Source organism: Hippichthys cyanospilos, chromosome 10, assembly GCF_059441005.1.
Source record: "Hippichthys cyanospilos isolate Australia breed blue-spotted pipefish chromosome 10, RoL_Hcya_1.0, whole genome shotgun sequence".
Taxonomy (NCBI): domain Eukaryota; kingdom Metazoa; phylum Chordata; class Actinopteri; order Syngnathiformes; family Syngnathidae; genus Hippichthys; species Hippichthys cyanospilos.
This window is the reverse complement of record NC_142378.1, coordinates 21,597,980-21,622,930: the sequence shown is the minus strand read 5'-3', so window position 1 is coordinate 21,622,930 and position 24,951 is coordinate 21,597,980. Positions and strand designations below refer to the sequence as shown.

The following is a 24,951-nucleotide window of genomic DNA, read 5'->3' as shown; positions in this document are numbered from 1 at the left end:
GAAGCCACAGGGGGAACAAAGAAATGTGGCAACAGTGTGGCATCATAAGGCAACAGTGTGGCAACTGCCACAAGCATGCTGCAGCCACAAAATGAGCCAGCTCTTACTACATGGGAGAACAGGAAAACAGCCACTCAACCGGCTGTGTTGCAGACCACGCTGAACTCACTGCACGAACACGCTAAGGGCCATGCCTTAACATTAGTCTAGTTAGACTAGCAGACAAAATAAGCGACGGCAAGTGGGTGGACTTTTGAGACAAAGAGTGAGTGAGTGAGAGAGGGCAAGAGCATTACCGTTTTTTTATAACAGGGTCTGATTGCAAATTGGCCCCACGCTGTGGAGGCAGGATCGAACATTCACAACCAGGAGGCAGTTTTAGCCCCTCATGCCCCAGTGGTCATGGAAACATTTCAAACACACAATTTAGAGTTATACTCACAAGCTACTGTATAACTTTTATGGATTTGAATCATTAAAAACATATTCGGCTTTTTGACAGCAATCTTACTCCATAGTTCAGTAATCACATGTTCAGGAAAAAACAAACAAAAATAGTCCAAAGGCACCCCTGGTGCCAAACGAAATGCACCCGAGGGTGAAAGTCCAGAGGGCGACCCAGTCGCCAGAGCAGATAAGCCCAGCGGGCGAGTCAGGCGGGCAACCCGGGCACCAGAGCAGGCGCCAAGGCAGATGAGCCCGGTGGGGTGAATCAGGCGGGCGACCTGGGCGCCAGAGCAGATGCGCTCAGAGGGGCGAGTCAGGCAGACAACCCGGGCGCCAGAAGACCAACACCTGGTCGCTCCGCGCAGGCTTGTGCCCTAGATGCCCCTGAAGATCGACAGGCAGAGGCGTCAGCCGGGCACCTTCAGGTAGGAGCAGAGGCGTTGGCAGGACGCCTTCAGACAGGAGCAGAGGCGCCGTCAGGCTGAGGCGGAGGCAGGGCGCCGTCAGGGGACTGAGCTGGGATGGGGGTGACCGTCGAAGGCCGACATGGGGCTTGGAGACTGACTGGAAGGACTGAAGTGGATGGGCGACTAGCTGGGAGGGCTGAGGCAGGCAGGCGACTGGCTTGGAAGACTGAGGCAGGCAGGCGACTGGCTTGGAAGACTGAGGCAGGCGGGCGACTGGCTTGGAAGACTGAGGCTGACAGGCGACTGGCTTGGAAGACTGAGGCAGGCGGGCAGGGGTCACAGGAGTCGGGTACCGACTCGCAGGAGTCACAGAGGCTGGGCGCCAAGGGGCATGGTCCTGGTTGCACAGCCGCATTGGCGCAGGGACAGGGGCAGACAGCTGCCTTGGCGCGGGGACAGGGGCGGACAGCTGCCTTGGCGCGGGGACAGGGGCGGACAGCTGCCTTGGCACGGGTACAGGAAGCTTGGGGAACAGAGACAGTTGGGACAGACGCGACAGGAGCTTGGGACAGGGTGCAAGAAGAGGGTGGGTGCAGATCGGGTGAAGATACGGGTGTGCCAAAACAGAAATCAAAGTGATGGCCATTTCTCAGGCGGCCCCACCGGCGGCCCCGAAATGTCCACCGGGTGCCCATTAAAAGGTCTCGATTGAAGGGGGGGGATCCGAATCTGAGTCCTCAATAGAAAAACTGGAAGCTGACTGGCTAGACAGAAAACCAAGATCTGAATCAAAATCATAATCACAAGTGCAAGGGCTAGAATACGGGAGAGCATAGTCTAAATTAAAAAGTGTCGCGGATAATTAAAATCAGGGCCAGATCTGGAATGGAACGTGAAAAATGGGGGGCAGTCCTCTAAATCGGAAAAGTCTGAGTCTAACATGAAGTGAGGTGCACAAATGGGAGAGGAAGGGTGCTCGGGTGACTGACCAGAAGGTGAACTTTTCTCTAAATCAGAAAAGTCGGAGTTAGTGTCATAAGGGAGTTGGGAGGAACACGAGGGAAATGCCGAAGTAACAGTCGCGGGGGACGGGTTTGAAGCGAGGACAGATGCAGACTCGGACGGAAGAAACACAGAAGAAAAAAACAAGAGGTCTCACACTGGGGAAACAGGGCTGACTGGCAAGCTGAGTGCGTGTGCGGGGGGGCGGCAGCGTCGTGTCCGCCGCCGTGAGCTTCCCGTTGGGTCCTGGTTTGGTCAGATGATTCTGGGTGCGATGCAGGGAGATAGGCTGGCTTGGTTGCAGAGGTGGAGGATCCAAAAGCAGGATGGCGTCGAGACAGGGAATGTGTGTAATAATCCATGTTTATTTGACCAAGTGGCAGGCAGGAACAAAAGCGATGAAAACAGGACAGCAAAAACTCTAACAAAAGGGCGCAGGCAGGCTGGCAAATCAGAAAATAACCACTAATGGGCAAGCTGGCAGGAAAACATGGGGCTGACGGACGACGGGAGAGACACGATTGTAGGACAATGATCCGACACAGCCTGTAACGAAAATTTGGCTTAAATACACACACACTAATCAGACAGACGCACGGCAGCTGGGCAGGGAACAATAGGCAGAGGGAGCAGCTTGGAGGACACACAAGGGGCAGGTAATGCGGACAGGCGGACTAAATCCAAAACTAATGCAGGGATACATTAGAGGAGCAGAAGAAGGAAATAACAGAAAAGAACAGAACCCCTCAAAATAAACCCACAACCCCAAAATCCAAAAATTTGACCTTGAGATGTCAACCCCAAATCCAACAAACCATGACATGAGATGAAACCCTGATTTTAATATGTGCTGTTCATTGTTTTGACCTTGAGATGTCTAATGCGGAAGACATTGCATGGCGTTCAATAGGGACATATTTCAAGTTTGGCGGGATTAGTTCAAGAAGAATTATGTAGAGAGCTTGTCATAGGTTTCTAGGAATATTATACACTGAGTTATTTGAAGTTCACTTGATTTTTTTCGTTTTGCTTGTCATATTACAAAACATGTGTTGCCTGTTTCAGCTGCTGTGAGGTGTAACCAGGAAATTGATGCCACAATCAAAATATGGCTAAATCTGGCTCCTGGTGTAATTTTCATGGACTGATAAATGCTGTCCATAAGCATGCTATATACCGGTTTGGATTCAGTGTTCTGAAATATAGAATCTTAGTTCATGGACCAAATTCTCAAAATTGGCATTATTCTGATTCAGGGTCAATGAAACAATGACCAAAGAACATGTTTGAGTCAGTACGCTTTGTTCAATAGTGATCAGTACAAATGGCAACTGTCAGCATCAAAGCTTATTAAACTGCCTTTGAAAGGCTGCCTCACCGGCCCCAAAGGATGCCATCAGCAACCATCTCAAGGCTATCTCATCCATCTCAGCGACCCAATAGAGAGCATCTGCTGGGTCCATGCAAAGCATTGACAGTACCACCAGAGCCTACATTGGAGTTCAACCTAAAAGAGCCCTGCCTTAGTTAAGTAGAAAAAGTGGTGCATGGGCAAGCTCAGCACCAGGCCTAAGCAGAGTCCCATATAAGGTCTAAAAGAACTACCCAAAGCTTAGACATTAGCTTTGGAGAGCTCTGCCGGTGATCGGGAGAAGATGGCAAATCGCCAAGTCATGGAGGTATGATGAGGGAGTGTACATACTGAAGGATGAGAAGTCTGAGAACATCTACCAGTTTCGCGTCACTGTCTGGCCAATCCTGATCATTAGCACACATCTAGTCTGGAGTAGACCTAAATATAATTTGACCACCGTTCATGTCATAAAAACAGTGCCTACAGGGACATTTCATACGCATTAGGCACCTTCCATTGATACCACCTTTGTATTGCATTGTACTTTGAATGTTCTATAAATTGCTTCTACACCATATATGATCCTAGCTGAGGTTGATATTGAAATGAATGATAACTTACTGATTCTCACAGTTAGTTTCCTCTTTTTCTATAATTTGTTAGCAGAGTGATTAATGAGCCTCTTTTTTACATCCTGCTTAAATCAATTTGCCACAAAGGCACGGTGTGATTGCGCAATGCCAGGTGCCTATGGAATTATATTGGATTTGTATCGTGAGCGAGCGAGCAATGAAAGATTTTGAGCAGAGAAAAAGCTTTTGCTTGCTTCAAATATCTTATTGCTCGTTAACAAAACCCTTACCACTCTTGCTGAATTTTTCACTCTCTGCGCGCTCGGGTTTATCCCCCTCTGGGCACTTAGCTTGGCACATACGAGACATTTCATTGCTCACTAATGATATATTTCTCGGTCACGATAGGGGCACAAATATACTTTCATTCCATAAGTGCTGCGGGTACCGGTAAATGGAAACCTAAATATGCCTGCTCCAGTTTCAATATTTAAATGTATTGATCTTTAATTGCCATCACCCTGTCATTTATTCTGAACATGAGGGGGTAACCCCATGTTGAAGTCCTTGCAGTATTAATTAGTCAAGCTGTGAAGCTTATTATAGAAGACAAATGTAGTTTGCACAAGGGAAATGAGATTTGCAGTGGATCTTTAGCTTTAACATGTGCACGTAGGTAAAAAAAAAAAAAAAAAAAAAAGATGAGATGAGATGGCCGGGACCAACAGAAGAGAAGTACAATTAGTATTGTACTGCCAAAAAGGGGGGGATAAAGTACTAAGCATACCAGTAATATGCACTATTTTACAAACAAAACTATTTTACCAGTTCAAAGTTTTGATTACTATTGTTATGGGCTTTAATTCACTGCACCAAATATACTGTAACTGCCCTGTATACAGTATTCACCAATGCAAATGCCCTTAACAATATTCCACTCACCCTTTGCTCTTTATTTGGTTTGTTAAGACGATGAAACACAGCTGGTCATTACAAGGCATTGTCATTACAAATATGGAGTAAAGTATTAGAGAATTATAACAGAAGTTGTAATTTTACAAGAAAAGTCTACATTTCACACTTGACAAGAAATGTAGTTGCAAGATTCTAAAATCAATACTCAACTTATAAATGCATAGCCCCTATCAAGGGAATTTAACATTTTGTGGCTTTTAACCAACTTACAATGTTTATTTCTCACTCTAAACACCTCCAAAATATCATTCTTCTTCATTCATACAGTTCTAAGAATTCATGTTTCATTCTACACTCTGTGTATATATATATATATATATATATATATATATAAGGCACACCAGATTATAAGGCGTACATAGAACAGAAACTAAAGTAATGGCTGGGGTTGCATTTTGCATCCATTAGATGGAGTTGCTTTATGCATCAGCTAGATCCTGCACTAAAGGGAATGTATCAAAAACAATCAGCGGTCTCAAACTGTGTTCATAGAATATAAACTTTATAATTACAATGTAAGCATTGTCACAACTACCAAAATGAATCAACAGCTGTTCTGAGTAGTGTCTGAAGAATGGGGAACAATACCTCTTGATTAGTTTAAAAGAATATAATTATGATTAAATATTAAACTTAAACAATAAATTGCAAATAAAAACCTTAAAGCATATTGCTTTGTTTATTTAAAAATTGCTATTTGCGATTGGTAAGGCGTTGTTGAGTTCACAAAAACACATTAGTTTATGCGATCAGCATCCGTTGTCAGCTTTATTTTGGAGGTGCAGTCAGGAAGTCGCTGTGTGCTGTAACTTGTGTGAGGATTCACACAGCTTTCTGTGCAGAGAACAGGACGATGTATTCCTTTGGGAGCACAACAGCCGACACAAATTTATTTTTCAACTCAAACTCAAAAACTCTCGCCGTGTCACAACACACCCCTGACGTCATCACTCCCACACACTACAATCTAGCAGTTTCCATAGCATGAAGGCCATCCTCATTCAGATGACTCACTCAGTCAGTCAGGACTCTTCCAAAAGCAATTACTTAAGTCTGTGTTTTGATCTGTTATGGACATTGTTGATGCCACATGCTGCTGACACTTATGTGCGTCATACTCTTGCCAACGATGTAATTAGCATAAAAAAAGATCGCGACCATGCTTGCTTAGCATTTCAATAGCTAATGTTAGCATCGATATCACATCCTCGTGTGGGGTTGATTATGGAGCGTGTCGGCACACTGACACGTGTTGATACTGTGTCGATATTGTGTTATCAAATACTGACACCTGCTGGAGGTTAAAAATCTGCTGGCAACCCACTTAGCAAACTGAACTTCACAGACCTCTCATACCAGGGGCGACACTAGACCTAATAAATTAGGAATTATGACAGATACTTATAAAGAATTAAAATTAATTAAATTAAATTATTGAATTGAATATAATGAATAAGCTCATGCCAAATTTCATAAAGTGTTTTTCTGTAAATGTTTACAGTTAAACGTCAATTTGCCCAATGTAAGTCATAGGGGCCTTTTTGGAATAGAAAATGGGCATTTGTGGGAGAAGGATAAAACATTGAAATAAGACAAATATGTGGTCCTCACGTGAATATGTAGAATTAATTGGAAGTATCAAAATAGAAAAATAAATGTTTATCTGAGAAATGAAGAAAACGTGACCCCTGTCAGGGTTCAAACCACGGACACTTCACATGTTGGGCCTGGACGTTAACCACTGTAACAAGCAGCCCTTCGAAGAATCACCGATAAAATTTGAATTGACAACGAATGGGACTGTCTCCCATTGGGATAGACATAGATACAATTCGAATTGACTACGAATAGGAGTGTTCTTCATTGGGAATGAATGTTGTATTGGTTTGAAAAATATGGGATTATAGAAAAAATATCTGCAATGTGAGAATTTTTGGAATGTTGGGAGTGAACACGCTTACAAGGCAGTGAAGCAACTGTGTGATTTGGTTCGTTTCAGCGGTTGCGTCCTGTTGACAGACACACTTCTTATATACAAAGTTTAGCGCGTTTTGCTGTGTCTGTTTTGTTTGTGTAGTGGGTTCTTTAATAAACACATACTTGAAGAGAACGAACTTCATCTTCAAACAGACTCCACATTAATTACAGGCATACATTCATAACATGCTCCTTACTGCCGGTTAAATGTTCTTCTGCAGACTCTCTACATGTTGCGACGCTGGGCTTCTTTAGATACATGCGGCATCTGTTGGGCTCCTAGGGAATTACTCCATTCAAGTGGTTCATATCATTACATCTCCCTTCTTTAAGTAAAAGTATAATGCTTTTGAACTAATAACTTGTGCACATTTAAACCTTATGAACTTTAACATTTCAGTTATCCTGTTGTAATTTACTTACTTTACTTTGAAAGTCCCCAAACTATGTAAAACTTTTTCTCAAACATGTTACCTCATCCTGACTTTTATCTATTATTTTACATCTGTTCAATCAATCTCTTGGGTGGTCTTTTAATACTTGAAGATCTTCTGAGGGGTTGTTCTAGACTCAAAGCAGGATTTGAACTCCCTTTTGAACTGTTGGCTCAGATGATTGATTCTTTGAATGTCCACTCACTTTGGCTCGTCCCTTGATGTCACGGCAATTTCTTCTCAGCACAGTGCCATCTTCTGTCTGAATGTTGTATGATCTTGGTTCAATTTCCTCCAGGACTGTTGCTTTCTGTGACCAGGTGTTGGTTTTGCCTTTGAGTCTCTCCTTGTCGCCCGTATGCAGTTCAGGTAAGTTTAGTGTTCTTCTGTCGTTGTAAAACTTTTGTTTTGCTTTCTGCTGTTCTTTGTACTTCTTCACCTTTCCTCCCTCCTTTGTTCTCAGCAGTTTTTCCTGAATAGGCAGGTTTGACCTCAGTCTGCGTCCCATGAGTTGTCTTACAGGTGACATACCACACTTTAGTGGCATTGTACGGGACACAGGCAGGCTTTGGTAGTAATCTGTTCCACTTTCCTTAGCTTTGTACAGCGGTCTCTCCACAGTCTCAACTGATTTTTCAACCAGTCCGTTTGACTGCGGGTAATGCAGACTTGATGTTGTGTGACAAAGTTCCATTCCTCCGCAAAGCGTGAGAAGCTTTCACTGGAAAATTGCAGTCCATTATCTGAGAAGACCTCACTTGGCACCATGTGTCTCGCAAAGATGACTTTCATGACTGTTATTACTGCCTTTGCTGTAGTGGTGGTCAATCTTCTAACCTCTGGATACAACGAGTCGTAATCGGTCACAACAATGTAGTCTTTTCCAGCACATTCAAACAGGTCAGCACCCACTTTTTGGTATGGTCTGTTGTGCACCAGGTGCGGTTTGAGTGGTTCAACTGGATTGCTTGATTTATATCATAGACATATGGAGCAATCAGACACTTCGTTTGCAATGTCTTGATTCATCCTCGGCCAGTACATCACCTCACAAGCTCTTTAATGACACTTTTCAATTCCAAGAAGCCCTGCATGAATCTGAGCATTTCATGTCAGTAATCTGTCATATCGGTTGAACAATTCTGCTGATTTGACATTGTTTTTCAAAGTTTGATCTTTGGTTTTGTCTTTATCAGTTCCATTTTAGCATCATAAAAAGATCATGTCCACATAAGCATTCACATTATCATTTATGTTGCTGCTCATCAGTTCTTTCGGGTCAACTGCTCTTGAGATTGTAGCATGAAGAGATTGATCTCACTGATGTGTGTGGTGATTTTGGAGTCTCTAACCCAACAAACAGCCGAGCTATTGATCAATATATTGATAAATATATTGGATACAAAGGATTTTTTTATGGTTATTGATCAATATATTGTTAAATATTGATCAATAAGCATAAAAACATCCTTAAAATTTGGCAAAGGGAATAATTAGAAAACCAGGGATTGTAGCATGAAGGAAGGGATGTGACAGATATGTGTGGTGATTTTAAGGTCTCTAATCAACAGCAGAGCTATTGATCAATATATTGGTAAATATTGATCAATAAGCATAAAACAATCCTTAAAATAAGGCACAAAGATTTATTAGAAAACTAGAGATTGTAGCATGAAGGGAGGGATCTCACTGATGCGTGTGGTGATTTTGGAGTCTCTAACCCACCAAACAGCCGAGCTACTGATCAATATATTGGTAAATATTGATCAATAAGCATACAATAATCCTCAAAATAAGGCAAAGGGATTTATTAGAAAACCAGAGATTGTAGCATTAAGGGAGGGATCTCATTGATGTGTGTGGTGATTTTAGAGTCTCTAACCCAAAAAACCCCTTCATCACAATGGGGCTCTCAGCTGTGGGTTTGCTTATTAACGAGAACCATAATATGCAATCAAAGTGAGAGCTTCATTATCACCCTGCCCATCTACACCAGAACTGTAGCGAGCAAATTTACACTGTTTAAAAGACAACAACATCTTGGCAAAGGAATAGCAATGGGTTGGTGAGTGAAAAATAAAACAGAGAGGTAAAACACCGTTATCGTGAGTGTGTCTTAGCTGACTGCAGCAGAATGACTCACCCTGTTGCTATGACAACCCAAAGACATTAACTTGTTCCTAATGCGCAATTTCAAGCTGCCGGTTTGGCAGGCAGGCAACTGATGGGGGTTGCTCTGATGTACCTTTTCCATAAAGCATTGAGGAGAAGGGTTATGGTGGGTCGCACGTGTGTAGACGTCGCTGCACCAAAAATAAATAAATAAATAAAAAGATGAAGCAGCAGACCAATGAAAGGCATTTTGTTTTGCTGCATGTGGGTGCTATGCTCTGATGACGTGGATAACGACCAAGACTGGCTTCCCTCTTCACACGTTTTATTGCTCAGGAATTCTTGTTTCTCATACGCGTTTCCATCATCCTTAAACAATGCGCAGAAGCACAAGGATTAGTTTAGAGGCTATGTAATTGCCAATGTTTGTTTTTTTTTTTTCATTTCACTATCTGTGTCTGATGCCCGATAGCATTTCATTCAAGCTGCTTGACCATTCCGTACTGTCCTGCCATCCATTCATTTTCTACTGCTCATTTGGGGTCTGGTCACGGAGGCAGTAGCTTTAGGAGGGAAACCCAGACTTCTCTCTCCACAGCCACAGAGGGGTTGACTGTATTTGTGTTGATTTGTCTCCATCTGTAGACAACCCCCTAGGGTCATGACAGTTGTTTTCTTCGCAAAGCGGGGAAAATACGGGAAGAAAAAACTCAGTAATCCACATCGTAACATGAAAAATACGTAAACCAGGGAAGCTGTAACCCGGGGGCCCACTGTATGTGTTGTTTTGTCATCATCTGCAGGCATTTATAGGTAAGTATGAATCAATTTGCAGTCAAAATGTAATTTTCGGTCATTTCAAACTGAATTTATTTCCATTTTTTTGCCAGTTGAATTTTTCAAAATAGGTCTCAATCGACAAGCTTGCACTGTATATATATATTAGGAATCAGATGAGAAACTCAACACCATTTCACATCGGTAAATAATATATTAGGGTGAGAAAAGCAGAGGCTGTTGTCATGCAAACATGTGGGAAACAATGCCGGAAATGGGTCTGCGAGAAAGAGCATCAGCGTTTGTATGTTGCGTCCACTTGTGTTCAAAGATCCAGTCATATGGGTCAAGTTCGAGGGGCCAACGGCTCCGGTGCCTGGTGCGGTCAATGTCAATGGGAAGACGTCAAAGACCCACCAAAGGCTTGTGATCAGTAACAATGGTAAAAGAACAAAGACCCAGGTAGTGTCTAAAATCACACACCCCTCAGACTATCGCCCACAGGTCTATGTCAAAGGTGGACCACCGCTGCTCAGCGGCCGTAAGGGCACGGCTGGCATATGCTACCACTCTTTCCTGACCATCCGTGTCCTGTGCCAGCATGGCCCCCACCGCCTCTAGGGCCCCGGATTGGGGGAGGTCGACACCTGTCTACCAGCCAGGGGTGGCGGGCACATGGGCACCGAAACTGTGGCTGCTGATACTCTTAGTTCGGTCTGCACTGATGAGACCCCAGAGACGGCCCCCTAGGCTACGGCGGAGCAAGATTTCAGCTACACTCTTTTCAGCAGGGTTCCAATGTTAAGGAGTTGCAACAGATGGATCCAGATATCAGTCAGGTCTCGGTCTGGCTGGCAGAGCGGCAAAGACCCTTTGGGTGGGGCCTAAGGACAGCTAGCCATGGTTTGAAAAGACTGTGGTGGGAGTTCCATCGGCTTGTTTTAGTCGATGGACTAGTGTGCAAGGTGGTCCAGTTGTCTGATGTTGGCCTGACAACACAGTTGCTTGTCCCCACTTCGCTGGTTCCCGAGGTCCTGTCACAGCGCCATTGCACGCCGCTGACCGCGCCACCTTGCCTACGACCAGGTTTTGGCATGTGCGCGCAGCGTGTGCTATTGGCCTACCATGCATTGTGACATCCGGGCCTGGTGTGACCAGTGCGATGCGTGTCAAAGAAGGAAGTCCCCAGTCCCTCAACAACGTGCCCCAATGAGGCCATCGCATGTTGAGAGATCGTTCCAACGTGTCGCCGCAGACATACTGGAGTTTCCACTTGCGTCCAGGGGTAACCGGTACGTTTTGGTGGTGGAAGACTATTTTACTAAATTTGACAACCTGTATGCTATCGGTGATCAAAAAGCTACTACTGTCGCAGAATGTCTGTTCCAGAATTATGTTTTGGAACATGGTGTGATGGAGACTCTGCACACGGATATGGAAGGACAATTCGAGTCAAAGTCAAAGTCAAAGTCAAGTCAAAGTCAAGTTTATTGTCAATTTCTTCACATGTGCTTAACATACAAAGGAATCAAAATTGCGTTTCTCACTATTCTCTGCGTTTTACATGTACAATAACAAAGTGCAGGTGCGCAAGATGAGACAAACCTAAAAGCTAGATACTTATCTATAGTAATGTAAAGTGCAGTATGTTTGATCTACTTTGCCTAGTGTTGCTAAACTAACAACTAAAACTAAAAATTAAATACGAAAAACCAGGTATGGCAAGACTACCCCAAGACAAGACATAGGTAGCAGCATATGACAGGACAATCCAACACTACGAGACAAAGCAGGACAACTGTGGCTGTGGTTGTCCCAGTTGTGTGCATTTGAGGTAGTTGTTTTAGTTCTAAGTGTAATCGCTAGTGCAATAGAAGTATAATTATAAATAAATATGGCAGCAGCAAGTCTGTGCAAATTTTGCAAGTGCATGAGTAAAGTTTGAGTTTAGGTGGGGGGCCAGCTAGGTGTTTCTTCTGGCTGGGGCTGAATGTGAGAGAGAGGAGTGGAGAGAGAGAGAGTTCAGCAGTTTCACGGGTGGGGGGGGGGGGGGGGGGGGAGTTCAGCAGTCTCACGGCCTGGTGGATGAAGCTGATCCTGAGTCGGGTGGTGCGGGAGCGGAGGCTCCTGTACCTCTTTCCGGAGGGCAGGAGGCTGAACAGACTGTGTGCAGGGTGGCTTGTATCGGTGACAATCGTGACGGCTTTGCGGCCGAGGTAGGTGGTGTACAGGTCTTGCAGGGAGGGGAGTGGAGTACCAACAATCCTCTCAGCTGTCCTCACGATGCGTTGTAGAGCCTTCCTGTTGTAGTCGGTGCAGCTCCCGCCCCACACGGTGATACAGCTGGTGAGGACGCTTTCGATGGTTCCTCTGTAGAATGTGGTCATGATGGGTGGCGCGGCACTTGCCCGCTTCAGTTTGCGCAGGAAGTAGAGACGCCGCTGTGCTTTCTTGGCCAGAGATGCAGTGTTGGTGGTCCAGGAGAGGTCATCGCTGATGTGCACCCCCAGGAACTTGGTGCTGCTCACCCTCTCCACTGCAGCACCATCGATGGTCAGTGGGGGGTGTTGGGTGCGGCCTCTCTGGAAGCTGACGACCATCTCTTTGGTCTTGCTGATGTTTAGCAGGAGGTTGTTGTCTTTACACCATCCGGTCAGAAGCTCCACTTCTTTCCTGTAGTGGGTCTCGTCGCCGTTGGAGATGAGACCCACCAGTGTTGTGTCGTCAGCAAACTTCACGAGGTGGTTGGAGCTCTGGGTTGCTGTGCAGTCGTGTGTCAGTAGGGTGAAGAGGAGAGGGCTGAGCACACAGCCTTGTGGGGCCCCCTTGCTCAGGGTGATCCTGCCTGAGATGTTGTTGCCAATTCGCACCACCTGAGGCCTCTGGCTGAGGAAATCCAGCAGCCAGTTGCAGAGTGAGGTGCTGAGGCCCAGTTTGTCCAGTTTGCAGGTGAGTTGTTGGGGTATTATGGTGTTGAACGCTGAGCTGAAGTCTATGAACAGCATTCTCACATATGAGTCTTTCTTGTCCAGGTGGGTGAGTGCCGGGTGGAGGGCAGAGCAGATTGCGTCGTCTGTGGATCGCTTTGCCCTGTAGGCGAACTGATGCGGGTCCAGCCTGGGGGGCATGATGGATTTTATGTGTGACAGGACTAGTGGTTCAAAGCACTTCATGATGATGGGTGTCAGTGCCACCGGACGATAATCGTTGAAGCAGGATGGGGAGGATTTCTTTGGCACAGGTATGATGGTGGCAGCTTTGAAGCTTGATGGCACAATGGCTTGCCTCAGGGAGGTGTTAAAGATGTCTGTAAAAACATCTTTCAGCTCCTCTGCACAGTCTTTCAGCACCCTGCCAGGGATGTTGTCTGGACCTGCTGCTTTCCGGGTGTTGATGGCGGAGAGTGTCCTCCTCACGCTGGCAGCAGACAGGCACAGAGGCTGGTCGTGCGGAGGTGGTGGTGTTTTCTGTGGGCAGGTGGTGTTCTGTTCCTCAAAGCGTGCAAAGAAACTGTTTAGGTTGTTGAGCAGAGTGATGTCGCTCTCACAGCTTTGAGGTGCAGGTTTGTAGTCTGTGATAGCCTGAATGCCCTGCCATAGGCTGTGTGCATTCTTGCTGTCCTTGAAGTGAGAAGTTATCTTGTTTGTGTATTCTAGTTTGGCTTTCCTGATGCCACGGGACAGGTTGGCTCTCGCTGTTCTCAGGGCTGATTTCTTCCCAGCTTTGAAGGCCTCGTCTCTGGCCCTCAACAGCCTGTGGACATCTCCTATTAGCCATGGCTTCTGGTTGGCCCGTGTGGTGATCCTCTTGATGTGGGTCACGTCGTCCATGCATTTGGTGATGTAGGAGGTCACCGTGTCTGTGTACTCCTCAATATCTGTGATGCCGTTGTAGGTGGCTGCTTCCTTAAAAATGTCCCAGTCTGTTGACTCAAAGCAGTCCTGTAGGGCTGAGGTCGCCTCCTGTGACCACACCCTTACTTCTTTCAGTGCAAGTTTGATGACTTTCACTCTTAGTCTGTATGCAGGCATTAGCATAATAGTGAGGTGGTCAGAGGCACCGATGTGTGTGTGTGTGTGTGTGTGTGTGTGTGTGTGGTGGGGGGGGGGGGGGGGGGGGCTTTGTACGCTCCTTCGTGCTGAGTGTAAACACAGTCCAAAATGTTATGTCCTCTTGTCGCAAAGTGGATTTGTTGATGAAACATCGGGAGAACAGTTTTTAGATCAGCATGGTTGAAATCCCCTGCGAGGATGATGAAGCCGTCTGGTTGCGCTTTTTGTTGTTCACTGATAGCCTGGTACAGTTCGTTCAGTGCCGCACTTCTGTTGCTGTTGTTAGTTGGGGGGGATATAGGTAGCGACCAGCAGTATTGAACTTATCTCCCTTGGCAAGTAGAAGGGGCAACACTTCGCGATCAAGAATTCCGCCAGAGGTGAGCAGTGTTTGTATAATACAGTGGCATCCTGGCTTCGCGGATGTAAACACACACGCCCTTGGAAGAACTGGAGAGAGCAGTCAATGAAGTCAAAAGTGGAAAGTCCATCAGATCAGTGGCAAATAAAAGAAATATTGACAGGTCAACATTGATAATGTACATGAAAAAGAGAGCTGTAAAGGAAATAAAAAGAGTTGGATACGGTGGAAAGGCACAAGCAAAAAGAATCTTCTCAGAGGAGATCAAGAAAGAGCTTGCAGACCAAATCAAGAAGCTTGCAGAGCAGTTTCATGGCATTACTCCAAAGAAATGTGAACTGGCTTTAGAATTGGCTACAAGAAATAACATTGCAACCCCTAACAACTGGACAGAGAAAGGTTTAACATCCATGGTTTCATCCTCCAATAGTACTGCTGAGCTACCTGCATGAAGCTCTGCAACATTGTTTTTTTTCCTCCGGATTCACACCTCAAGGATCCTGGATCCTATGTGTCTCCAACTGAAATTTTACCTTTACCCAAAAAACAGCAGCCCTGAAAACAAACAAACGGAAAGCGGGTGAAGAAAAAAATCCTGATACACCTGAAAAGCTGGCAATCCAATGTGCCCATGAAGAGTGGAAAAGCAAACTAAAAAACAAAATGAACAGATCCATCAAAGACCAAAGAGTGCTGAAGAGGAAAAAAGCTCAGATGAAAATAGCAGAACGCAGTTCTGAGGAGAGTGATATTGCAGTTCCATTAGAAGACACTACTGAGAGTTCCGGCTACGAAAGTGAACCAGATGATTCAGATCTGCAGGTTGAAAACTTTGTAATTGTAAAATTTACATCTAAAAGCAGGAACCATCATTACATTGGCTTAGTCAACAGCCTTGAGAAGAATGAAGTTAGTGCCCGATTCCTAGAATCTCAGGGGTCACTGGCAATAAGAAACCCACTTATGCTTTCAAGGAGAATGATGAGGCATCATTCCTACGGAGTAATATGCTGAAGAAGCTGCCCCGACCTTAAAAAGCTGGAGGAACTGCAAGATGGGACCAACAATTCATATTTCACTGCAACCTGGACAGTTGGAATATTGAGTAGTTCTTTTGAGTTGCAATGTAGTACTGAAACAGCAGGTTTTTGTTGGTAATGTGTTGTTCTTAGTTTAAAACTGTTACAAAAAATGCACAGGTTCACTTTAAAAAAACAAACAACAATTTTGTCGGTTAGTTTACACATTATGGCTCAACCTACCCCTGGATGTGGGTCATCTTACCCCAAACCTGGGGCAAGTGGAGGTACAATTCTATTTTTTTTGGAAATAAGTAAAATTTGGCTCATCTTACCCCACTCTCCCCTACATTCTGTCATGATCTGTCTGTGTTTTGTTGTGGGTTTTGAGTTGTTTAGTTTTAGTTATAGGTTCACTGTGTTTTCCCCCGCGTGTCATTCCCTTAATCAACCTCACCTGTCGCCCGTGTGTGTCCTCCTGTCAGCTACCTCGCCCCTTGTTCCCAGGTGTCTCGCGTTTTCATTAGTTCTGTTAGTATTTAAGCCCCAGTGTTTTGCCTCATTCCTTGTCAGGTCTTTGTATGTCTTCCCCTCGCCGTCGTGCCTCACGTTGCCCTCCTTCCTGTGCTGCCTCCCGTTCCTTGTCGCCCCCAGCCAGCTTCAGTTTAACGTTTTTGGTTTGTACTTTGTATTTTTCGATTCTTTCACCCCGCCTTTGTTAATAAATCACCTTCCCTCGAGCCTTTCCCCAGTTAGTCCTGCATTTTTATTGGTTCCGCCTTTCCCACATCCTGCGCCTCTTCGAACCGCCATGCCCCGACGTGACAGAAAGACCCGACCAAACCAGGAACCAGCAGGAAGGTCTGCCGCCGTCGCGCCACCCGCGAACGCCCTCAGCCTGCCAGCCAACTGCGTGCTCCCCGCGTAAGCTCTTTCACTTATTCCCCGTTGTACTCTCCGTCCAAACGCTCCTCCAACGCCACCCCTTACACGCCCTCCTCACGCCTCTCCTCCGCGCCCTACACCTGCGCTTCCGAACTCCCTTACCCCACTATTTTTCCTCCCCACGTCTTTCGCGATTCTGACTTTTCCGACACTGACGATTACTCACCGCCCTCGTTTCCACCCGAGCCCCTCCCACTGCCTATTAGCCCTCCTCACTACGCCATTGATTCAGATCTTTCTGACGTAGAGGATGGTTCTCCCTTCATTAAACTTCGCTCAGAGTCCGGTTCTGAATTTGTTTATCCCAATCCTTTTTCCTTCGACAATTTTGATTTTGATAATGATTTTCTTTTTCCAAACTCCATTCCACCAATTTACATTAGTGACTCAGAGTCTGATTTAGACGATTTAGATTTCGAGCCTCCCATTAACCGCGACCTTTACTGGGGCACCCGTTTGGCCTTCTGCCCATCCCGTGGCGGCCGACGGGGGCGCCCTAGTAAAGGTCGCCAGTCTTCTTCCTCGTCCTCTAAGCACGGAGCACCTATCCCGGCACACCCTAGTCAAGAGTCACTCCATCCCTTAGCAGTCCTCACACCACCTCGTGTTTCTTCGCCTTCACCTCATCCCGAGTCACACCCTCCACGCACACTCCCGCCTGTCCCGGTCACGTCTCCCCCTTGCGCTCGTGTTCCCCAAGCTCCCTGGCGGCAGGCTGATGTGGCTAGTGACCCAGTCCACAGTCCCCAGCCAGGCAAGCTGGAGGTCCCTGTCCTGGCTCCGCGGCGACTGTGTGCCCCCGTCCCCGCTCCGCGGCGACGGTGCACCCCCGTCTTGCCTCCGCGGCAACCGAGCGCCCACTTTCCGGACCCTGTGGTCCCGCCACTGGTGACTCCGGGACTGGAGCCTCACGTCGCGCCGCAGTCGGCGTCCCCGGAGCCTCTCGCCACGCCGCAATCGGCGTCCTCGGAGCCTCTCACCGCGGCGCAGTCGGCGTCCTCCGAGCCTCCCGCCGCGCCGCAGTCGGCGTCTTCAGAGCCTCTCGCCACGCCGCAGTCGGCGTCTTCAGAGCCTCTCGCCACGCCGCAGTCGGCGTCTTCAGAGCCTCTTGTCACGCCGCAGTCGGCGTCTTCAGGGCCTCTTGCCACGCCGCAGTCGGCGTCTTCCGAGCCTCTCGCCACGCCGCAGTCGGCGTCTTCCGAGCCTCTCGCCACGCCGCAGTCGGCGTCTTCCGAGCCTCTCGCCACGCCGCAGTCGGCGTCTTCAGAGACTATCGCCACGCCGCAGTCGGCGTCTTCAGAGCCTCTTGCCACGCCGCAGTCGGCGTCTTCCGAGCCTCTCGCCACGCCGCAGTCGGCGTCTTCAGAGACTATCGCCACGCCGCAGTCGGCGTCTTCAGAGCCTCTTGCCACGCCGCAGTCGGCGTCTTCCGAGCCTCTCGCCACGCCGCAGTCGGCGTCTTCAGAGCCTCTCGCCACGCCGCAGTCGGCGTCTTCAGAGCCTCTCGCCACGCCGCAGTCGGCGTCTTCAGGGCCTCTCGCCACGCCGCAGTCGGCGTCTTCAGGGCCTCTCGCCACGCCGCAGTCGGCGTCTTCAGGGCCTCTCGCCACGCCGCAGTCGGCGTCTTCAGGGCCTCTCGCCATGCCGCAGTCGGCGTCTTCCGTGCCTCTCGCCGCGCCGCAGTCGGCGTCTTCCGAGCCTCTCGCCGCGCCGCAGCTGGCGCCCCCCGAGCCTCAAGTCGCGCCGCAGCCGACGCCCCCCGAGCCTCAAGTCGCGCCGCAGCCGGCGCCCCCCGAGCCTCAAGTCGCGCCGCAGCCGGCGCCCCCCGGTTTCCACGTCGCGCCGCTGCCGCAGCCCGCTTCCGAGCCCTCCGAGTTCCCCAGGCTGCGCGAGCCCTCCGAGTTCCCCAGGCTGCGCGAGCCCTCCGAGTTCCCCATGCTGCGCGAGCCTTCCGAGTTCCCCAGGCTGCGCGAGCCCTCCGAGTTCCCCAGGCTGCGCGAGCCCTCCGAGTCTCACGTCAGGCCGGTGCAGCCATGCTCTCCAGAGCCACAAGCCCTCCGAGCCGCTGCAGGTGCCCTCCGAGCCGCTGCAGGCGCCCTCCGAGCCGCTGCAGGTGCCCTCCGAGCCGCTGCAGGTGCCCTCCGAGCCGCTGCAGGTGCCCTCCGAGCCGCAGGTGTCCGCCGAGCCGCTGGCCGAGCCGCAACTGCCAGCCCCAACACCGCTGCCCATCTCCAATCAGGACACTCCCTCCGTCCAGGTCAGTCCTTTACCTTCATTAACATCTCTGGTCCGTCCCCAGCAGTCAAGGATGTCAAAGCCGCTGCGGGAGCCTCCAACACCGCATGTCCCGCCTCTGCCGCAGCCTCTCCTGCCTTCACCACTGCGGTCAGTCGGCCTCCAAAGATTGCCTCTCGCCCAGCCGGCTCATCCCGGGTCTCCGCCCGTCGGTGCCCTGCCGACGCATCCCGGGTCTCTGCCCGTCGGCGACCAGCCGACGCATCCCGGGTCTCTTCCCGTCGGCGACCAGCCGACGCATCCCGGGTCTCCGCCCGTCGGCGACCAGCCGTCGCATCCCGGGTCTCCGCCCGTCGGCGACCAGCCGACGCATCCCGGGTCTCCGCCCGTCGGCGACCAGCTGACGCATCCCGGGTCTCCGCCCGTCGGCGACCAGCTGACGCATCCCGGGTCCTCCTCTGCCAGCGTCCGCCTCATCTGGCGTCAAGGACGCCCTCCGGACTCTCGTCGCCGGGCCCGCCTCCCCTGGCGTCAAGGACGCCCTCCGGACTCTCGTCGCCGGGCCCGCCTCCCCTGGCGTCCCGGGCGGCCTCCGGACTCTCGTCGCCGGGCCCGCCTCCTCTGGCGTCCCGGGCGCCCTCCGGACTCTCGCGCCGGGCTGCGGAACCTGGCGCTCTGTTTGCGCCTCTGGTTTTTCTTGGACACTTTCAGTTGGTTTCGTGTTTTGTTTGATCTCTCCTCCGGGCCCCCTTCCGCCCACCCTGCTTTGGTTCTTTGTTTTTGGGTTGTTTTGGTTTGGGGTCGTCTGGGATCCGCCCCTTGAGGGAGGGGCTATGTCATGATCTGTCTGTGTTTTGTTGTGGGTTTTGAGTTGTTTAGTTTTAGTTATAGGTTCACTGTGTTTTCCCCCGCATGTCATTACCTTAATCAACCTCACCTGTCGCCCGTGTGTGTCCTCCTGTCAGCTACCTCGCCCCTTGTTCCCAGGTGTCTCGCGTTTTCATTAGTTCTGTTAGTATTTAAGCCCCAGTGTTTTGCCTCATTCCTTGTCGGGTCTTTGTATGTCTTCCCCTCGCCGTCGTGCCTCACGTTGCCCTCCTTCCTGTGCTGCCTCCCGTTCCTTGTCGCCCCCAGCCAGCTTCAGTTTAACGTTTTTGGTTTGTACTTTGTATTTTTCGATTCTTTCACCCTGCCTTTGTTAATAAATCCCCTTCCCTCGAGCCTTTCCCCAGTTAGTCCTGCATTTTTATTGGTTCCGCCTTTCCCACATCCTGCGCCTCTTCGAACCGCCATGCCCCGACGTGACACATTCTTTTCTTAAGTCCTGTGTTGTTTGAAAACTAGTGTTTTCACATTCAAAGCATGTACAAAAATATATTTAGTTAGTACTCATGAATAACAGCAGAAAAGCAGAATCTGAGAGAAAATCCATTAAACTTTCCAAACGACACACTTCTACTACTTGGGGGCGACATGGCTCGGTGGTAGAGTGGTCGTCTCCCAGCCAAAAGGCCGTGGGTTCGATCCCCCAACCATCAAGACCATGTCTAAGTGTCCTTGAGCAAGACATTCAACCCCCAGTTGCTCCTGATGCTGCGTCATCAGTAGGTAAATGACTAGTTAGTGTAAAGCGCTTTGAGTACCTAAGATAGAAAAGTGCTATATAAGTGAAAGTCCATTTACTAAGCAGACAGTAAGAATACTAACAAACTAGCGTCCAAATGTAAACAAACAGGAGGACTCACTTTTGTTATGCGCTAATTTTTCAAATGCTGCTGCAATAATAGGTGCAGCTAAAATATTTCCATCACACATCACTATTTTCTTCATTATTAATATCAAACTTATACTGCCTTTTTTTCTCATTTCATGCCATTCAAATTTCATATTATTCCAATTATTCATGTCAGAGGGGCTTGTATTTTTCTCATTCCAAATATTTATCATTTTCTTACTATTTCCGATTTTCCACCCCAACAAGTCTCATTGACTTACATTGGGCCAATGACAGTTCACATTTAAAGTTTGCCCATTTCAAATTAACAACATTTAGCTCATTTAATTTGCCTAAACATTCCCAACATTCCAACAATTCACAAAAAATCATTATAGTAATTCATTTTATACCATTTAGGTATTTAAAAAAAATCATAATTTTCAATATTTTACAAATGTTGTATGATTTTTTTCAATGTTTCATTTGTAATATTACATACATTACATTTTTCACCAATTCAAGCCATTCAGACATTCATTCTCATTCCAAATCATTCAGTCATAGTTCATTCAACGCTTGTAAATTCAGCCATTACGCATTCACATGCAATTTCTTCAGGAATTGCATTTATTTAGTTTTTTTTATCTACTTAAAAAAAAAAAAAACTCAATTCAAACGTTAGCAGCTCACCACTCTCCTAGAAACTTCAGTGAGATTTTGACAAAGTTCTCCTCATAAATTTTAGTCTGTGAAATGAAGTTCGACAGAACCACAGAGGAGCAGTCACCAGCTGAGTTCGCATATCTGAGTCACCCTGGTTTGTATAAAAGAGATCACAGTAGGAACAGCAACTGTGTCAGGCTGCTAGCATCAGAATGTACAGAAACATCTAATACATCTACTAAACAGCCTATGAAAAGTCATTCAACTGGTCTCGTCGGCTTCTATGGGGCAGTTAAGTGCTGCTAGGTAGCACATATTTATGTAAGGGCTGCTATAATGCTATCTCAAGGCACAGTTAAACAATGGCAACGGGCACCATACAATATTGTACAATATAAGCGTAGTTGTCAAGATTAACTGTCCATAATTAGTGATTTAACACAGTCGTAATAACATTTGTTGTGGTCTTTGTCAGGAACAACTTTAAAGATAGTCTATTGAATAGCAATAGATAGTCGCGTCGGCAGTTATGCCACAGAAAGTTGCAAGCGAACAACTTTACCGTAAAATCAGTGTCCAATACAATATTTGGTATGGTAACATTTATTTTTAAGTGTGCCTTCTTACTGCACTGATAGCACGTTATACTGTCATGCAGTACTCCATTTGCACTTCTGGCCCAACAAGCTCAAAACAACCAAAATTACAGTATAAGCTTGCAACTTCACACTTCATCTTTCACCCCTCAGTGCTTCACGTTTTTTTTTAATTAAAATATAACAAAATGTCATTTTTATTTTATTTTTTTTATTTCAAAAAATTTCAGAGAGGTGCACTGAAGGTTTCCTGCATGCCAAACAGACGAGTTGACTGTAATTGCACATGCCATGGGCATTTCTCTGAAGTCAACCTCGAGTGGAGCCCTTAGCTGACCAAACATGAACACGGAAACAGAATTTAACTCAAAATTCCAATTTATTACAGTTTGTTTTGTCCTGCCCATATTACTCCGACCACTTGTCACTTGTGTGTGAAGAGGAGAAAGGCAATGTCAGTCAGCTCACGGGCACACCTACAAGACATTCCCAGCGTGATATCAGGATTTGTGATTCACTCCTGTCTTTATTGGTTGTGGATTTCACTTTTCACGAGGGGGTTTGGTCCCTACTAAATGTGAAAATGAAAGAACACTGTAAATAGATCTTGTGCTGTGCAGACACATGAACTCTTGTAGCATTCTAATGTCGCAATACAAGAACTCGTCCCATCCCTTCTATCTACCAACGGAAAGTGTCAGTGTTCTCTGTTTACATAGAGAAAAGTACAAACCCAGTCCAAGAATATGAGAGTCCAGACTCTCAACTGTTGATTAGGCAAACTAGTGATCCAAGTAACTAGCTTCACCTGAAACCATTAGCGGGTTTCGGTGCATGCTGGAAGATATTCTGTATTTTGACCTATATAACACATATATTAAACAGTTGGCTTGAAACGACTTCTACTGTGACATAAAAATGCATAAATTGTGATGAAATGTAATAATAGTATTAATAGTATTTCGCTTTAGATTAGTCTACAGTTTTACCACCAATTTCCACTTAGCTTAACAGCTACACCATCGCATAAAATAACATTATTTACTAGAAGACAGGAAAAGAAAACAAAAATTAATGCTCAACTGCGTCATTACGTTTGCCTACAAATGATTTCATAAGTGATCTAAAAATTGACAGACCCTTAATTACCACCAAGCGATACAGTTTGATTCATCTTGATGCTCCAATTTTGTACATTTCTATCCTCAAAATATGTAAAGGGAATTTAAAAAACACAAAAATGAAAGAGGGTGTGAATTTTTTTTTATAGTAATAGGTTTTGGAGTTACACATGCCACTTTCAGTTGCTTGTCACTTCTGTCTAACAACAGAAAAACAAAACAACAACAAAACAAAAAAACAACAGAAAAATGTGATCTAAAAACTATGCATAAGCATGCTGCACCAGACTTTTTAATTGTGGCTAACATTGTCACATTTGTCAACATGTTTGTTCAGGTAAGGGATTAATGTTCCAAACATTTACCAAAGAAAATAAAACCGAACTGTACCGCCTGGTTTGTTCATTTAATTTCAAAGCCATTATGAATCATACAAAGTGAGCCATGAGTGTATCAGTAGCTACAAGTGGAGCTACACTGGACTGTGATCTGGAGACGCATGAGTAGCTGTCACCATCAAACACTCAGTCACTGTGTCCTTATCCCTTTGAAAGCCTGTATATAGCCTATCGTCTAAGTTAGCAGTCAGTTTGTCTGTTAGCTCTGCCGTAACGGTTTGTGGGCCGTAGCCTGAGGAGTTGGGTGGCTGAACGGGTGACCGCTCGTCTAATGTTTCTAAGGAGCATCCAGGTGGTTTGCTGTCCTCTTGAATTTCTGAAAGCTCGCTCTGCCGTTCCTCTTTCTCAGCTAGAGATGGTCGAAGATGTGGTGATGACATCTGGTCTTCGATGGAACCTTGCTGTTTCTCCTCCCCTGTGACCTCGCTAGTAGTAATTGCTGTCTTTGGGGTTTCGGGGTTGTTGCTGTCTGTTACCTCCTCTTCTGTTGCACTGACAATTCGAGGGAGCATGCCATAGTAGCTCGTATCCATTGGACAGTTAACACTGTCCCCCCTTCGTAGTGGAGTTCGGTGTCTCTCAAAAGAGGAATGAAAGTGTCTGACACCAGGATCACTCCACTGTTTGTGCCGCTGCCATTGCTTTCGAAGATGGATTCGGGAACGGTGCTTCTTTAGTGATGACTCCTGCTGGTCAAATTGAGGGTCATGACGGAGAAATTCTTGGAAGAGTGCATCTGTTTTCTCATCAATGCTAAAGTCTCTTTGATGGAGAGTGGTGAGTTGAGTGGGGGATTGTGAAGTTTCCAAAGGAATGATCATCTGGCCGTATGGACACCAGCTCTGTGGAGCAACACTAGTTTCTATGGAAATTCCTCCCCTGGCGCCCAGCAATTGCTCATCGCCTGGCTCTTCCTCATAGAGGTAAGACTCAAAGCTCTCACCGATTGTGCCAGATCGTCCTGCCTTGGTGAAGTGATGCCTTTTCTCATGGGCTGTTCTCTCCTTTGGGCTGCTATTTTCAAACATCCTCAAATCTTCTGGACCACGAGAAGGGGCCTCGATTGATGCATAGCCACTATCCATCTGCAGCAATTTACGAGTAGACGTTTCACTATCAGTCCCGCCTCGCTCAGATTCAGTACTTACTTGTTTCCTGTTTTTGCCACCTTTTTCCCTGAATATCTCATCTATATATACAAAAAACTCTTTCTCATCCTCTGTACCTTCAATTTCATCCCCTAAATCCTGGGATAAGCAACTAGGAAGCTCTTCTCTTTCTGTACACAGGCTGTCAGCATCGCTGCAGACAGAGTTTCTATCATTATTGCTGCTTTGGTCGGAGGCAGCATATTGTTCCAGTGACGCACGTAATGTCCAAATGTCTGTGTAAAGTGTCTGGGGATCTTGGAGCGCTAGTTGGCCAGAAATTTCCCGTGTCCCCAGGGAAAGCACTTCATCTTGTGGATCAGTGGACAGGCCAATCTCCCCTGGTCCAGTATGGCTGCAGGTGGGCTCCACCATCACATCTACTTCTACTCTGTGGTTGCATACAGGTTAGGAGGAAATGGAAACATGCAAAATGACAGTGTCAGAACATGACTGAATATCACATTCATCAACGACACAGCTGTTTTCACTGAGCAAGGAATGAGTCTTATGACTTGCAATGGCTGCTGTGGCATGGCATTACACTTATCTTAGCTGATTACCACATTATTTTGTGACTTGTTCAAATGCATGGAACCCTGAGGAAGAACTGAAACACAGAGCCTGCATATCATCGAT

The 24,951-nt window shown here is 47.0% G+C and overlaps 2 protein-coding genes across 4 annotated transcripts in view; both read right to left on the bottom strand.

Moving 5' to 3' along the window:
* Window positions 1-446: 446 nt before the first annotated feature.
* LOC148417520 (uncharacterized) lies at window positions 447-3,181 on the bottom strand. Its single transcript, XM_088424837.1, has one exon. It carries the CDS (start codon window positions 1,498-1,500, stop codon window positions 748-750), a length of 753 nt encoding a protein of 250 aa, XP_088280963.1. The 5' UTR covers window positions 1,501-3,181; the 3' UTR covers window positions 447-747.
* An 18,824-nt stretch (window positions 3,182-22,005) lies between these two features.
* The window catches only part of cbarpb (CACN subunit beta associated regulatory protein b), a 103,900-nt gene continuing 100,954 nt past the window's right edge, over window positions 22,006-24,951 (bottom strand). For all 3 annotated transcript variants that reach the window (XM_088425034.1, XM_088425036.1, XM_088425037.1), the window contains one exon: window positions 22,006-24,703. In XM_088425034.1, the coding sequence (XP_088281160.1) occupies window positions 23,239-24,703 (1,465 nt within the window). In that variant the 3' untranslated portion in view covers window positions 22,006-23,238. The remainder of the gene's footprint in view (window positions 24,704-24,951) is intronic.

What these genes read in the sequence shown, in the direction of transcription:
- LOC148417520 (XM_088424837.1), bottom strand. Translation starts at nt 1,500, where the DNA reads ATGGCCATCACTTTGATTTCTGTTTTGGCACACCCGTATCTTCACCCG.